Source organism: Nicotiana tomentosiformis, chromosome 5 (assembly GCF_000390325.3).
Source record: "Nicotiana tomentosiformis chromosome 5, ASM39032v3, whole genome shotgun sequence".
In the NCBI taxonomy this organism is placed as follows: domain Eukaryota; kingdom Viridiplantae; phylum Streptophyta; class Magnoliopsida; order Solanales; family Solanaceae; genus Nicotiana; species Nicotiana tomentosiformis.
In genome coordinates, this window is record NC_090816.1 from 49,821,406 (window position 1) to 49,837,319 (window position 15,914).

The 15,914-nt window shown below is 38.9% G+C and overlaps 1 protein-coding gene and 1 non-coding gene across 2 annotated transcripts; one reads left to right on the forward strand and one right to left on the reverse strand.

Annotated features, from left to right (window-relative positions):
• Window positions 1-10,642: 10,642 nt before the first annotated feature.
• Window positions 10,643-12,437, reverse strand: LOC138892325 (uncharacterized). The gene is made up of 3 exons (XM_070176032.1): window positions 11,926-12,437; window positions 11,373-11,706; window positions 10,643-10,657 (listed from the first exon to the last, which is right to left on the reverse strand). The coding sequence occupies exons 1-3, from the start codon at window positions 12,435-12,437 to the stop codon at window positions 10,643-10,645; spliced, it is 861 nt and encodes a 286-aa protein (XP_070032133.1).
• A 556-nt stretch (window positions 12,438-12,993) lies between these two features.
• On the forward strand, window positions 12,994-13,100 carry LOC117277636 (small nucleolar RNA R71). Its single transcript, XR_004507948.1, has one exon. It is a non-coding gene; the product is annotated as a small nucleolar RNA R71 (small nucleolar RNA).
• The last annotated feature ends 2,814 nt before the right edge of the window (window positions 13,101-15,914 follow it).

Here is a 15,914-nt window from a genome sequence, read left to right on the forward strand (position 1 = left end):
ATATCATGTTTTAGGACTTATTGGTAAGTTTGGTTTAGGTCCCGGGGGCCTCGGGTGTAATTCGGACCATGTTTGTTGCATTTCGGAACATTGAGGAATTGCTGAATTCTGGTTCTTCTCATTTCTAGTTTCCTCTTATGCGATCGCGAAAGAGGGGCCGCGATCGCAAAGCATTAAGAGAGGCAGGCGTGGAATTTGTTCTATACGATTGCAACATGTTTTATGCGATTGTGAAACTTGGATGGTCAGTGAATCGTGAACACGTAAGTGGTGTCGCATTCGCAATGAAGGAAGAGGAGGCCTGGGAAGGTGGATGCATTGTTCTATGCGGTCACAAATGTGTGCACGCGATCGCGTAGCTTTGGAAAGTTTCTCTCCGCGTTCGCGACCAGTCTCATGTGTTCACGTTTAAAGTTTAACGCTTATGAAGATTTTCTTCTTCGCGATCGCGAAGGAAATTCCGCGATCGGGATGTGTAAATCACTAGGCAGCAAACTTATGTTTCAAAATCGAGGGTTTATTTCATATTTCACATTTTGGACTTAGAGAGCTCGGTTTGAGGAGAAATTTCGAGGGATTTTCAGAGAGAACATTGGGGTAAGAATTTCTAACACGATTTTGGTTAAATTACTCAAATCTATCATTGTTTTTATCATGTAGTTAAGTATTGGAGTGGAAAAATTTGGGGGGAAATGGTAGAATTTCTTAGACTAAATTTTTGGGGTTTGAAGGTGAATCGAGGTCAGATTTGAGTGATTCTTGTATGGTTTGACTCGATATCAAATTGGTATTCGAATTTTATAATTTTGGTCGAGTTTCGAGAGATGCAGTCCCGGGTTTGACTTTTGGGTTGACTTTTTAATTCTTCGCGAAGATTGTAATTTTCTTTGTTTGAATTAGTTTCCTATAATTATATTTATAGTATGAAATTATTTTGTCTAGATTTGAGCCGTTTGGAGTTGGAAAATCGAGAGAAAGGCCTTCTAGTGGATTGATTTGGCGTGGTTTGAGGTAAGTGGCTTGCCTAACTTTATGTGGGAGAATTTCCCCTTAGGATTGGTGTTTCTTGTGATAATTGTGGTGTGCAAGAGCCGTGTACGCAAGGTGACGAGTGTGTACATGGGCTAAATGTGTAAATTACCGATTTTTAGCTATGTGGATTCCTGTCATGCCTTAATTGAGCTACCTTAACATGTTATAGTCGTCATTTTCAATCTAATTTCACATGTCTACTTGTCTTATCTCTTACTTGCTAATTGCACTACATGTTTAGTTGAAATTCTTGTTTCCTTAATCTATACTCATTATTTAACTGTTGAATTCTTTACTTGAAATTGCTATTCTTGGAATATCTTGTTGTTGAAATTGGTATTGAGTTGCAAAAGTCGTGATTCCTATTGAGGCAAAGTGTTAAGTTGTTAAATATCATTCCATTGAGTTATTCTTCCGGTTATTATTGTTACGACTTTATGTACATTGTGGTTGAGTCTTGGGCTCCTTATTGTGAAATTCTGTTATTGTTTGGTTTCTCTGGAAAATTGTGATATCAGGCACTTGAGGTGCGATTTTTGATACGTTGTGGTATTGATACGCATGCGGTGGTATAAGGTCTGGGTGTTGAAACGCATGTGGTGATATAAGGTGGGCTTGATACGCGTGGCTAGTAGGAGAACTACTAGAATCCATGTAGTGTGATAAGGTGGGCTTAAACGCGGGATTCTAGTAGTAGGGGAACTACTAGAAGCCAGAGTGTTCTCAAAAATTGACTTGCGTTCAGGCTATCATCAGTTGAAGATTCGGGAGCCAGATATCTTGAAGACTGCCTTCAGGACTCGGTATGGTCATTAAGAGTTTTTTGTGATGTCATTTGGGCTGACCAACGCCCCAGCAACATTCATGCACTTGATGAACAATGTATTTTAGCCCTATCTTGACTCATTCATCATTGTGTTTATTGACAACATCTTCGTGTACTCCTAGAGCTGGAAGGATCACGAACAACACTTGAGGACCGTGCTTCAGACCTTGAGAGAGAAGAATTTGTATGAAAAATTTTCAAAGTGTGAATTTTGGCTTGATTCAATGGCATTCTCATGCCACGTGGTGTCGAGTGAGTGGATCAAGGTAGATCCAAAGATGATTGAAGCAGTGCAGAGCTGGTCCAGATCGTCTTCAGCTACTGAGAGCTGGAGTTTTCTTGGCTTGGCAGGGTATTACCGTCGATTCGTAGAGAGTTTCTCATCCATTGTGGCACATATGACCAGATTCACCCAGAAGGATGCTCCATTCAGGTGGACTGAGGAGTGTGAGGAGAGCTTTCAAAAGCTAAAGATAGCTTTGACTATAGCCCCAGTGTTGGTATTGCCTACGGGTTCGGGATCTCATATTGTGTATTGTGATGCGTCGTGTATTGGTCTCGGCGCGGTGTTAAGGCAGAACGGTAGGGTGATTGCCTACGCGTCTAGATAGCTGAAGGTGCATGAGAGTAACTATCATGTCCACGACCTTTAGTTAGCAGCTATTGTTCTTACCTTGAAGATTTGGCGGCACTATTTGTCTGGTGTCTCTTGTGAGGTCTATACCGACCACCGGAGTCTACAACATATGTTCAAACAGAAGGATCTTAACTTGCATCAGCGGAGGTGGTTAGAGTTGCTTAAGGACTATGATATCACCATTCTATATAATCCTAGGAAGGCCAATATGGTGGTCGATGCCTTGAGTCGCAAGGCATAGAGCTTGGGCAGTTTAGCATATCTATCGGTAGAAGAGAGGACATTAGCTTTGGATGTTCAATCCTTGGCCAACCAGTTTGCTAGACTAGATGTTTCTGAGCTGGGTCGAATTTTGGCTTGCGTGGTTTCTCGATCTTCTCTTTATAATCGTATCAGAGAGCGTCTGTATGACGACCCCCATTTGCTTGTCCTCAAGGATACGGTTCAACACGGTGATGCCAAGGAGGTCACATTGGGTAGGATAGTGTATTACGGATGTAGGGCAGGCTATGTGTGCCCAATGTAGATGGTTTGCGTGAGTTGATTCTCCAGGAGGCCGCGAAGATGTATCGGGACTTAAGGCAGCACTATTGGTGGAGGAGAATGAAGAAGGACATAGTGGAGTATGTAGCTCCGTGCCTAGATTGTCAGCGGGTGAAGTGAAAGCATCAGCGACCAGGTGGATTGCTTCAGAAGCTAGAGATTCCGGAGTGGAAGTGGGAGCGGGTTACTATGGATTTTGTTGTTTGGCTCCCACGGGCTCAGAGGAAGTTTGATGCAGTTTGGGTGATTGTGGATAGGTTGACCAAGATGGCTCATTTCATTCCAGTGGTGACTACTTATTCTTCAGAGCAGCTGGCTCATGTCTATATTCACGAGATTGTCAGGCTTCATGGCATGCCGGTATCCATCATCTCTGACTGGGTCACGCAGTTTACATCGCAGTTCTGGAGAGCCTTACAACATGAGTTAGGTACCCAGGTTAAGTTGAGCACATCATTTCACCCTCAGACGGACGGGTAGCCCGAGCGCACTATTCAAATATTGGAGGATATGCTCTATGCATTTGTGTTGGAGTTTGGGGGTTCTTGGGATCGGTTCTTGCCGCTTGAGGAGTTTTCCTGCAACAACAGTTACCAGTCAAGCATTCAGATGGCTCTGTATGAGGCTTTGTATAGTAGATGGTGTCAGTCTCTGGTGGGTTGGTTTGAGCGGGGTGAGGCTAGACTACTGGGTACAGACTTGGTTCCGGATGCTTTATAACAGGTTAAGTTGATTCAAGATCGACTTCGTACATGCCAATCGAGACAAAAGAGTTATGCGGACCGGAAGGTTCACAACGTTGCATTCATGGTTGGGGAGCGGGTCTTGCTCTGGGTGTCACCCATGACGGGTGTTATGAGGTTCGGGAAGAAGGGCAAGTTGAGCACTAGGTATATCAGACCATTTGAGATTCTTGAGAGGATTGGAGAGGTGGCCTACAGGCTTGCGCTACCACCGAGTCAAGCTACAGTTCATCCAGTATTCCATAACTCTATGCTCTAGAAGTATCACGGCGATCCGCCTCATGTGTTGGATTTCAGCTCAATCCAGTTGGACAAGGATTTGACTTATGTTGAGAAGCGGTGGCTATTTTGGACAGGCATGTTCGAAGTTGAGGTTGAAGAATATTGCTTCTTTGAAGGATCAATAGAGGGGTCAGCCAGTCAAGGAGGAGACTTGGGAGACCGAGCATGATATGTGTAGTCGTTATCCTCATCTTTTCACCGTTTCAGGTATGTCTCTATAATCGTTCGAGGACGAACGTTTGTTCTAAGAGGGGAAGGATGTAATGACCTGGCTAGTCATTTTGAGTATTTTAGCCCCGATCCCCTAATTTATGCTTCCTTTATGTTATACTTTGCTTTTTTGACTTGCCAGGGTGTTTGGTTGGTTTCGGGTGAGTTTCGGAGTGTAATGGGACACATAGTCCCTAATATGGAGGTTTAGGTTGTAAAAGTTGATCGTAGTTTGACTTGTGTAAAGATGACTCCAGAATGGAGTTTTGACGGTTCAAATAGCTCTGTATGGGATCACGGAATGATTTACGCGATCGTTCTTAGAAGGTCAGTGAATCGCGAATGCGTGAGTGGTGTCGCGTTCGCAATGAAGGAAGAGGAGGCCTGAGATGGTGGATGCATTGTTCTATGCGGTCGCGAATGTGTGCACGCGATCGCGTAGCTTTGGAAAGTTTCTCTACGCATTCGCGACTAGTCTCATGCGGTCGCGTATAAAGTTTAAGGTTGATGAAGATTTTCTTCTTCGCGATCGCGCAAGAAATTCCGCGATCGCGATGTGTAAATCATTCGGCAGCAAACTTAAGTTTCAAAATCGAGGGTTTATTTCATATTTCACATTTTGGACTTAGAGAGCTCGGTTTGAGGCACAATTTCGAGGGATCTTCAGAGAGAACATTGGGGTAAGAATTCCTAACTCGATTTTGGTTAATTTACTCGAATCTATCATTGTTTTTATCATGTAGTTAGGGATTGGAGTTGGAAAAATGGTAGAACCTCTTAGACTAAAGTTTTGAGTTTTGAAAGGCGAATCGGGGTCGGATTTGAGTGATTCTTGTATGGTTTGACTCGATATAGAATGGGTATTCGAATTTTATAATTTTGGCTAGGTTCCGAGATGTGGGCGCGGGTTTGACTTTTGGGTTGACTTTTTAATTCTTCGCAAAGATTGTAATTTTTTTGTTTGAATTAGTTTTCTATAGTTATATTTATAGTATGAAATATGTTTGGTTAGATTCGAGCTGTTTGAAGTTAAAAAATCGAGGGAAAGGCCTTCTAGTGGATTGATTTGGCGTGGTTGAGGTAAGTGGCTTGCCTAACTTTGTGTGGGGGAATTTTCCCTTAGGATTGGTGTTGCTTGTGATAATTCTGATGTGTAAGAGACATGTACGCAAGGCGACAAGTGTGTACACGGGCTAAATGTGGAAATTATCAGTTTTTAGCTTTGTCGATTCCTTTCATGCCTTAATTGAGTTACCTTAACATGTTATAGTCATCATTTTTAGTCTAATTTCACATGTCTACTTGTATTATATCTTACTTACTAATTGCTCTACATGTTTAGTTGAAATTCTTGTTTCCTTATTCCGTACTCATTATTTAACTATTGAATTCTTTACTTGAAATTGCTATTCTTGGAATATCTTGTTGTTGAAATTGGTATTGAGTTGCAAAAGCCGTGATTCCTATTGAGGCAAAGTGTTAAGTTGGTAAATATCATTCCATTGAGTTATTCTTCCGGTTGTTATTGTTGAGACTTTGTGTACATTATGGTTGAGCCGTGGGATCCTTATTGTGAAATTCTGTTACTGTTTGGTTTCTCTAGCAAATTGTGATAATGGGGACTTGAGGTGTGATTTGTGATACGTTGTGGTATTGATACGCATGAGGTGGTATAAATTATTGGTGTTGAAATGCATGCGGTGAGATAAGGTGGGCTTGATACGCATGGCTAGTAGGGGAACTTCTAGAAGCCATGCGGTGTGATTAGGTGGGCTAAAACGCGAGATGCTATTTCGGAAAAAAATATTTTTAAAACTAAATGTGAAGGCTCTACCGGTGATATAAGGGAAGATTGTGATTTGTTTATGTGACTTGAGATTACGAGGCGGTACCTCGGTAGTGACTCTTGTTGACCTTTTCCCCATTCTTTTGCACTTGTCTTTGATTGTTGTTTCCTTAGTATGTTATTAATTGTCTTTCTCCGTGGTGCACTATTTGCTTAGTTCTGTATAGCTATCCTTGTTATGCTATTCGTTATTTCAATTTCATTATTGTCATTATTACACTGCCAACATTTGTTTAGTTTTTTATTTATTGCCAGTAGGACCCTTACCTAACCTCGTCCCTACTCTACCGAGGTTAGGCTTGGCATTTACTGAGTACCATTGTTTTGTACTCATGTTACTCTACTACACATCATTTTGTGCAGATCTAGGTACTTCTTATCAGCCCATACATTAGTTGGGATCCTACTTCGGAGACTTCAAGGTATACCTGCCGGCGTCCGCAAGCCTCAGAGTCCCCCTCTCTCCAGATGTCTTATTTCGTTATCCTATATATATATATAGACATGATGTATAGGATTATCCAGTATTCATACATAGAGCTTGTGACTTGTATTTCACCGGGTCTCGGGATTTGTATATGCTGAGTTGTAGCGTTGTTTTTATACAGCTGCTGAGTATGAGACTTATATCTATTTTTATTTCAATTATTCCGCATGTTGTTATGCTTACCTAGTCTTAGAGACTAGGTGTCGTCACGGTGTCCTATGGAGGGAAATTAGGATCGTGACACGAGGTTAGGCTCGACACTTACAGAGTAAATGGGGTTGGTTATACTCTTACTATACTCTGCAATTATTGTACAGACACTGGAGTTGATCCAGCATCGTAGTGAGATTACTCGGATCCAGCTTCTTGTGGAGACTTGAGGTATAGCTACATGGCGTCTGCAGCCTTGAAGTCCTCTTCTATTTCATCATTGCTATTTATTTAGATTCAAACAGTTGTGTTTATTCAGACTATTATCTATAGCACTCTAGACACTCTTGTATTCGTGACTCCAATTTCTAGGATTGTATTTGGATTACGTTGATCACTTTATTTCAGACTATTCGGTTGTTGTTGTTAACATTTTTGTTTTAATTGTTAAAAGTGATTAATAAATCTTGCTAACGTTGGATTGTCAAGTAAGTGAAATGTTAGGCGTCATCACGATCTCGAGGGTGGGATTCAGGGTCGTGAAATTAAATGTGGTAAAATATAATTATCAAATATATTATACATTACTGTAACTAATTATTTATTTATTAAAATACTTCATTTATTGAGTTGTGAAATTAATTTTCGCTAATTAAAGTAAATAAGATAATATAATTATAAATTAAGGACTAATTCATTAAATTAATTGTACAACTTGTTTATTAAGACATAAGAGTTATTTTAATAGTTTCAAATAGTAAGAGTAATATAATTTATAAATTTAATACTGAATTGTTATTAATTCAACAATATTGACTATTATTACCTATTATATTTTAGGAAAAATATGTATTATTGATTGAAAATATTTTATCACATCCATTATCAATTAATAAGCATAAATAATTAAATTTTAAAAGGGAGGGTCAAAATTGGTCGTCAACACCAGTCTAGTATCGAGATGGCTTCATACGAGGCCTTATATGGGAGGTGATATCGTTCTCTTGTTGGATGGTTTCAGCTGGGTGAGGCTAGATTGTTAGGCATAAAATTGGTTTGTGATGCTTTGGTGGAGGTGAAATTGATTCAGGAGCGGCTTTGTACAACACAATGCAGGCAAAAGAGTTATGCTGATAGGAAGGTTTGGGATGTAGCTTTCATGGAGGGTGGGAAAGGTCTTCTCCGAGTTTCTCCTATGAAAGGCATGATGAGAATTGGGAAGAAGGGCAAGTTGAGCCCTTGGTACATGGTCCTTTCGAGGTGTTGGAGAGAGTTGGTTGAGGTGGCCTACAAACTTTCTTTGCCACCCAGCATATCAGGAGCTCATCCGGTATTCCATGTTTCCATGCTTCAGAAGTACTAGGAGGATTGACAAGCTCAAAACACACACTTAAATTATGCTCGCTAGTCAAAGATAGTATAGTATAATATCGTATCCACAGGGATTGGAGTTAAACAGTATTTTCTTAGTTTCTAGTTTGATTACTATTCAGGGGAATCAACAATTGAGATTTATATGATTACTAACCAAAGTTAACTAAGAATCTAAAGCTATTGACTAATGACTATCGCAACAAAAGTAAGCAAGGAAGTTAGCAGTGAGAGAAAATAAGGATTGATATGATAAGTGCAATATAATTCTTTGGGATATAATTCTAGGCAATTCACTTCTAATTTAAGTGAGTCTCTCGAATTCACTCAATTATTAGCTCAAACGTTCAGCAAATATTACTCTATCGATTAAGTTTTAACCTCACAAGATGAACCAATTTAAGCATGTACAGATATACAAGAATGCGTAGTGAATTGGTCTTTAAGAGAACCTCTCTCTATTATTCTCCTAGCCATGTTTGATCAATAATTCAACTACCTTCTTTTGATTACTAGAATAATTAATGAACTCAACCAACAAGATAATGCAAAGATATCACAAGTTATGCCTCTATCGATTACATGAACTAGTGAACATAGATGCAACAATTAAATCATCCTAAAATTATTCAATACATAAAACTAGAGTTATAATCCACAAACAATCATCAATACACCAAATCCATCAAACTCTAAAGAGAACTACTCCATAGATATGGAGCAATTCATCAATAATAAAGTTAAAGTATAGAAAAACATAAATTCAATCCAAACGCGTGTCTTGAATAAGGAAGAAATAATGAAATCCTTATGCTCGTGTAATGTATTTATACCAAGTCGGTTCAAGCCCAAACAAAATCACCCTTTCCTAGCCGAAATAGGAAAACTTGCAAAGATATTACTTTTCATGCGTCGCACTATGCTACACAGGGTGCGTAGCCTTAGTGCAATTTTCTCGGTCGTAAACTCTCTTAGCATAGCCTGTATGATAGAATTTTGTACTGATGCTAGGCACAATGCCACGCGCTATGCCTATCATTAGTGTATTTTTCTGTCAGACCCAAAAATTACAAGTCTCTGAACTTCTCAAATTTCTGACGCACATTTGCACTGATGCGTTGCACAGTGCTACGCATGGTTCGTCGCATTAGTGCATTTCCTCAGAGTGTTGCTTTTTTCTTTATTTCTGACATCCAGAAGTGATCTTCAACCCACGAACATGATCCCGGCTTAATCCCTTGGGCTTTTACTCAGACTTCAAAGCTCCAATTATTTTATTTAGCTCCACAACATCTACATAACTCTGAATCATTTCTACAAGGCATAAAATATACAATAAGTGCAAAACACTAGCAATTAAAGTTCAAACACAATTAAAATGTAGTAAATTAGAGTGCAATAAGCGACTAAAATACGAGATTGTAGCCTACCATCAACACCCCCCACTTAAACCATTGCTCGACCTTGAGCAATCAAACTACACTTCATATAGACACGACTTTTTCAAACAACTCTCGTAACTCATCAAACCAAGAATAGTTAAAAGAGATTAAACACTCTAATGTAACATCCTCGTCTCAAGATTTGACTCAAAAGCACCACACACTTTACACAACCCGCTCACTTACTCTAACATAGAGGTCAACGACATTCCTTTCCTTCATAAATCAAGTGCCCTCACATAACAATAGAGAGTAGTTCCACACAAAATAAAATTTAAGAACAATCAGGAGCTCAAGATAGAAAGAATTCACTCACTCTCAGAAACAACATTCATACGCCATAAAAGACGTACCATAGGCTTGCCCATAGTGTACTACTCTACTAATTGAGCTCAAACAATCAAGGATCAAGTAGGACTTTAGTTGGTTGTAATGTAGGTTGCGGGACGGGTAGGATACATTTAGATATAAGAGTGACTATACTTCCCTAAACACTTTAATACATACACTTAACCGTTCAAAACCCCACACTTATGTCAAACCATAACTCCACCTTCACATCACTATAAATTAACTCCCTACTTCTTTAAGCACAATTACATCAAGAGTCACCGCTATAAAGGAATATTTTTTACAATCATACACTTATTTTTTTTCCTTTCTTTTTCAATTCAAGTGGCTCATACTTTTTCAAAACAGTGTACCCTTCTCTTTATTTCAATAGTTCCACTCAAAAGCCAAACCAACACCCCACACTTTAACTTTTACAAAGTTCATAACAAATTCAAGTGCTCACGAGAGCTAAAAGGTTCAAATAGATGGTCAATTCAAACAGATGGTTAAGGCTTGTAATATGGTTTCCAAAGAAACAGGATTACAAGCTCAAAAGGGTTAACTATGATACATAACAATTAGGTTGGTAAACATATAACTGGATTAATAAAGAAATAACTATATCACTTTTAAGACTCAATAAAACTACTATTTCGCTTTGCAAACACACGGGGCAAGTTTTAGACATCAAATGCAATGTACAGAATAACACAAACCCTCGCACACTCATGGCACATAACTCACTCAGGATTGAACTATAAAGACACCTTACTCAAAGCAGTTAAGCAAAGTTAAGATCATACACTTTAAGGTACTCATACACGAGTCAAAAACTGAGCCTAAGCATCACAACTAAAGTCAAGAGACATTGCTTTCAATTCAAATCATAGCACAAGGTTTCCTACTCCTAAAAAAAATAAAAACTAACTACACCCGGTTCAAACAAAACCTTTGGTAAAGAATCGCGACACAAAGAAAACCCAAGGGGGAGTTATTACACTACCTAACAAAAGAAAATATTTGTGTCTCTTTCTTTCGATTTTAATCCCTCAAGAAACCCGTCGAACGATATTCATCGTCGGGAAAAATCGATTTTTTTTTTCAATTTTTATGGTTTTTTAAAAAAAAGAAAATTAAATCTCTAACTACTAAAACTAACAAAGCTGACACATATACATACAACATAAACTACTAAAACTAACAAAACTAACACATATACATACAACATACAACATATCCCCCACCCCACACTTTAAGTTGTGGCATGTCCCCATGACACATAATTAAAAAGCATAAGGTAAAGGAAACTTCCCTGAACATCTAGTCGGGATCTGAGTCGAATTCGGGATCCATTCCTCGCCTTCGGACTAATGCGCACATCCATGCCGACAGCTTCTTCTCAGCCTTTTATGGGTACACCCCACACTTATCTTTCTCACTCGGTGCAACCTTCTCTTTCGAGCCCTTCACTTTCCACTCAACACTAGTAGCTGATTTTTCTTTTTGTGCCCCTTTTGCTACATTCATCTCAAAATTCAAAGTCTCCTCACCCACTATAAGCGTGAGTTTTCTCTCGTGTATATCTAATATAGATTTACCCGTCGCTAAGAATGGTCTTCCTATGATGAGGGAAACCTCCTTGTTCTCCTCCATATTTACCACTATAAAGTCTACAGGAAATACAAACTTATCCACCCAAACTAACATATCTTCCACTATCCCCTCGAGTGTTATAGTCATTTGGTCTGCCAGCTGCAAAGATATTGGTGCAGACCTTATCTCTTCAATCTCCTTCTCCAGTTTCCTGTAAATAGATAGAGGCATTAAATTAAATGAGGTACCAGAATCACATAAGGACTTATCAAAATTAATAGTTCCTAATGAGCAAGGTATATTTAAACTCCCTGGATCTCCACATTTTTGTAGGAGTTTGTTTTGCAATATCGCGGTGCAATGCTCTGTGAGCTTCACCACTAAGGTCTCTTCGAATTTCCTCTTCTTTGTAAGGATCTCCTTTAAGAACTTGGCATAAGCAGGCATTTGTGAGAGCACTTCTATAAATGGTAAGTTTACATGAACCTGTTTCAGCACATCCAGAAATCTCTCAAATTGCTTGCCCAGCATTTCTCTACATAGCTTTTGGGGAAAAGGTAAAGCAGACATATGCTCGCTCTTCTCAGGTTTCTCCCTTCTCGACTTTTCTTCATACTTCTTCTTCTTAGTTTTCATCGGGCCTTTCTTCTTTTTATCAACATCATTCTTCAGTTGTTCCCCACTTTCTTTTTCAAGTATCACCTCTTTTTGGATCTGGATGGGATCTTTCAACACTTGCCCACTTCTCAAAGTTACAACATTCACTATTTCTTTGGGATTTTTTTCAGTGTCAGCGGGGAGAGTGCCTAAAACCCTCTCAGATAATATTGTTGCAATCTTTCCCACTTGCATCTCCATGTTTCGCAAACCAGTGCCCAATTCTTTGATAGCTTCTCCCTGAGCATCCAGCCTCTCATATCTCTTGATAATGAAAGCCTTCATTAGATCCTCTAGACCAGGCTGAATGGGCTGTTAAGGCTAAAATTGCTGCCTCTACTGATTTTGTTATGCTACAGCTCCTTGTCCCTATGGTCTAGAGTTATTTTGCAGCCAAGCATTCACAGTACCTCCAGGTAAACTCCATGAAAAATCAGGGTGCCTCTGACCCATTGCATTGAAATTGTAATTTCACGCAACATTTACTTCCTTAGTTGAGTCTTGACACTCATGAGTAGGGTGTCCTCTTCCACATATATCACAAGCTTTGTGAGGCTTACTTTTTATCGAGGCTAAGGTCAGCTTCCTTATCTCTTTGGCTATAGCATCAAGTTGTACCTACATAGATGTGTTAGCATCAACCTATTGAATACCAATTGATCTTCTTCTTTCTGCACTCTCAGAGGACCATTGATTTGCATCTTCAGATAACTCATCAGGAATTATAACTATCTTCTCTAGAGTCTTTTTCATCAACGGGCCTCCAGCTGCATTGCTCAATGTTCTATGTGAGGTCGGTGTCAATCCATCCCAAAAGTCCTGGAGTTGCATCCAGAGTTTAACTTCGCTATGTTGACACTTTCTTATAATCTCCTTAAACCTCTCCCATGCTTCAAAAATAGTTTTTGTATCCTTCTGGCAGAAGTTATGGATTTCCCTTCTAAACATGCCCATTTTAGCCGAGGAGAAATATTTATCAAGGAATTTTCTGGTCATCTTCTCCCAAGTTCTAGTTGATCATGTGGGCAAGCTTCGAAGCCACTGCTTTGCATCGTATTTGAGTTTTAAGGGGAATTCCCTCAAGTACACTGCATCTCGTGATACACCGTTGTATTAAAAGGTATTCTTAATCTCCTTGAAGTCCATTAGATGTGTGTTTGGATCTTCGTTTGGTTTTTCTCTGAAGACACAACAATTTTGAAGGGTTTGAAGCAACCCTTGCTTCAATTCAAAATTGTTAGCTGCAATTGGCGGTGGTCTAATACTTGATAAACCTTGATTATAGACCAGTCTAGCATAATCACCAAGTGGTCTCCCAGGCATGGGATCTATATTTCTAAACGGGTCTGCACCCAAGGGTGGATTTTGAGAAATTCTATGACCCCTCTCTTCTTCATAGATAATATGTGCATCTCTAATAGCTGCTTCCTCAACATCCCATGTAGCTTGTTCTATTTGTTGGGCTACCTCTCTTGCAGCCAAATCCACATTATCCTCACTGTTTCCAGCCATATCTTTGGTTGAGGATTTCCCAACCTTTTCTAACGTCTCGATGAGATTTCTTTCCTTCCTCAGTTGTTGCAGCTGTTTTTCAATTTCTAGTTTATATGGTAGCACTTCCTTCGCAGAAGCTCGAGTCATGGACCAACCAAACCTGTAGCCTGCACACAGTCAAAGAACACCAAACGTAAAAAGGAAAAAAAATAAAATAAAATAAAAATTCCTGAATTAGCACTACAAATAATTTCAAACACTATTGATTGTCAATCCCTGGCGACGACGCCAAAATTTGACAAGCTCAGAACACTCACTTCAATTATGCTCTCTAGTCAAAGATAGTATAGTATAATATCGTATCCACAGGGATTGGAGTTAAATAATATTTTCTTAGTTTCTAGTTTGATTGCTATCCAGGAGAATCAACAATTGAGATTTATATAATTACTAACTAAAGTTAACTAAGATTCTAAAACTATTGACTAATGACTATCGCAACAAAAGTAAGCAAGAAAGTTATTAGTGGGAGAAAATAGGGATTGATAGGATAGGTGGAAAATAATTATTTGGGATATAACTCTAGGTAATTCACTTCTAATGTTAAGGGATTCTCTCAAATTCACTCAATTATGAATTCAAACGTTCAGCAAAAACTCCTCTCTCGATTAAGTTTTAACCTCGCAAGATGAACCAATTTAAGCACGTGTAAATATGCAATAATGCGTAGTGGATTGGTCTTTAGGAGAACCTCTCTCGATTATTCTCCTAACTAGGTTTAATCAATAATTCAACTAGCCTCTTTTGATTACTAATAAGAATTAATGAACTGAACCAACAAAATAATGCAAAGATATCACAAGTTATGCCTCTCTCGATTACATGAACTTGTGAACATAGATACAATAATTAAATCATCCAAAAATGCTTCAATACATAAAACTAGAGTTATAATCCACAATCAATCATCAATACACCAAACCATCAAAACCTAAAGAGAACTACTCCATAGATATGGAGCAATTCATCACAAATAAGGTTAAAGTAGAGAAAAATATAAATTCAATCCAAACTCGTGTCTTGAGTGAGGAAGAAATGATGAAATCCTTGTGCTCGTGTTCTTCCAACTCCTCCTTAGCCTCCTTAGGTCGAATATGTGTCAAAAGTCCAGAAAATAATTTTTTTCCATGTATTTATACCAAGTAGGGCCAGGCCCAAAAGAAATCACAATTTCCTAGCCGAAATAGGAAAACTTGCAAACATATTACTTTTCATGCGTCGCACTATGCTACGCAAGATGCGTAGCATGAGTGCAATTTTCTCGGTCGTAAACTCTCTGAGCTTAGCTTGTCTGACACAATTTTGTACTGATGCTACGCAGTATGCCACGCTATGCCTAGTATTAGTATATTTTTCTGTTAGACCCAAAAATTACAAGTCTCTGACTTCTCAAATTTCTGACACACATTTGCACCGATGTGTCGCACAGTTCTACGCATGGTTCATCACATTAGTGTATTTCCTCAGAGTGTTGACTTTTCCATGATTTTTGACGTCTATAAGTGATCCTCGACCCCTGAACACGATCCTGGCTTAATCCCTTGGGCTTTTACTCAGACTTCAAAGCTCCAATTATTTGATTTAGCTCCACAACATCTACATAACTCAAAATCATTCCTACAAGGCATAAAATATGCAATAAGTGCAAAACACTAGTTATTTACATGGTTGTGATTGTTATTGGGTTGAGATTGTCATTTTGGGACTTGGAATAGGTTCTTTATGTTATTTGGAACTCGTTTGCAAAATTTGGTTAATTAGGAGTTGGTTTGATAGGAAGACGTTTGGTTGGATGTTCAGAAGCTTAAGAGTTTAAAAGAAGTTCAATTGATGGTTTGATCATCAATTTATAGATGTGGTGATCTTGCATGTGTTTAAGGCTTTAGATAGGTCAGGGTAGTGTTTGTGGACTTTGTGCTATGATTGGATGGGGTCCTGGGTTGCTCGAGTGAGTTTCAGACCACCTGAAAGTTGGTTGAATTGCTGATGACTATTGTTGTCTGGTGTGCTTCGCGATCGCGATGGCCTGTGACTTATATTTTGCTGAGTCTCGAGATTTGTATATGCTGAGTTGTAACAATGTATTTATATAGATGCTTAGTTTGAGACTTATATCTAATGTCATTTCAATTATTTCGCATGTTGTTAAGCTTACCTAGTCTTGGAGACTAGGTGTTGTCACGGCATCCTATGGAGGGAAATTGGGGT

Bases quoted from the DNA above. Each gene is read 5' to 3' on its own strand.
- LOC138892325 (XM_070176032.1), bottom strand. From the start codon at position 12,437: ATGAAGGCTTTCATTATCAAGAGATATGAGAGGCTGGATGCTCAGGGA. The intron at 11,707-11,925 runs GTTCTTAAAGGA...ATCTATTTACAG, and splicing joins CAAATGCCTGCTTATGCCAA to GAAACTGGAGAAGGAGATTG.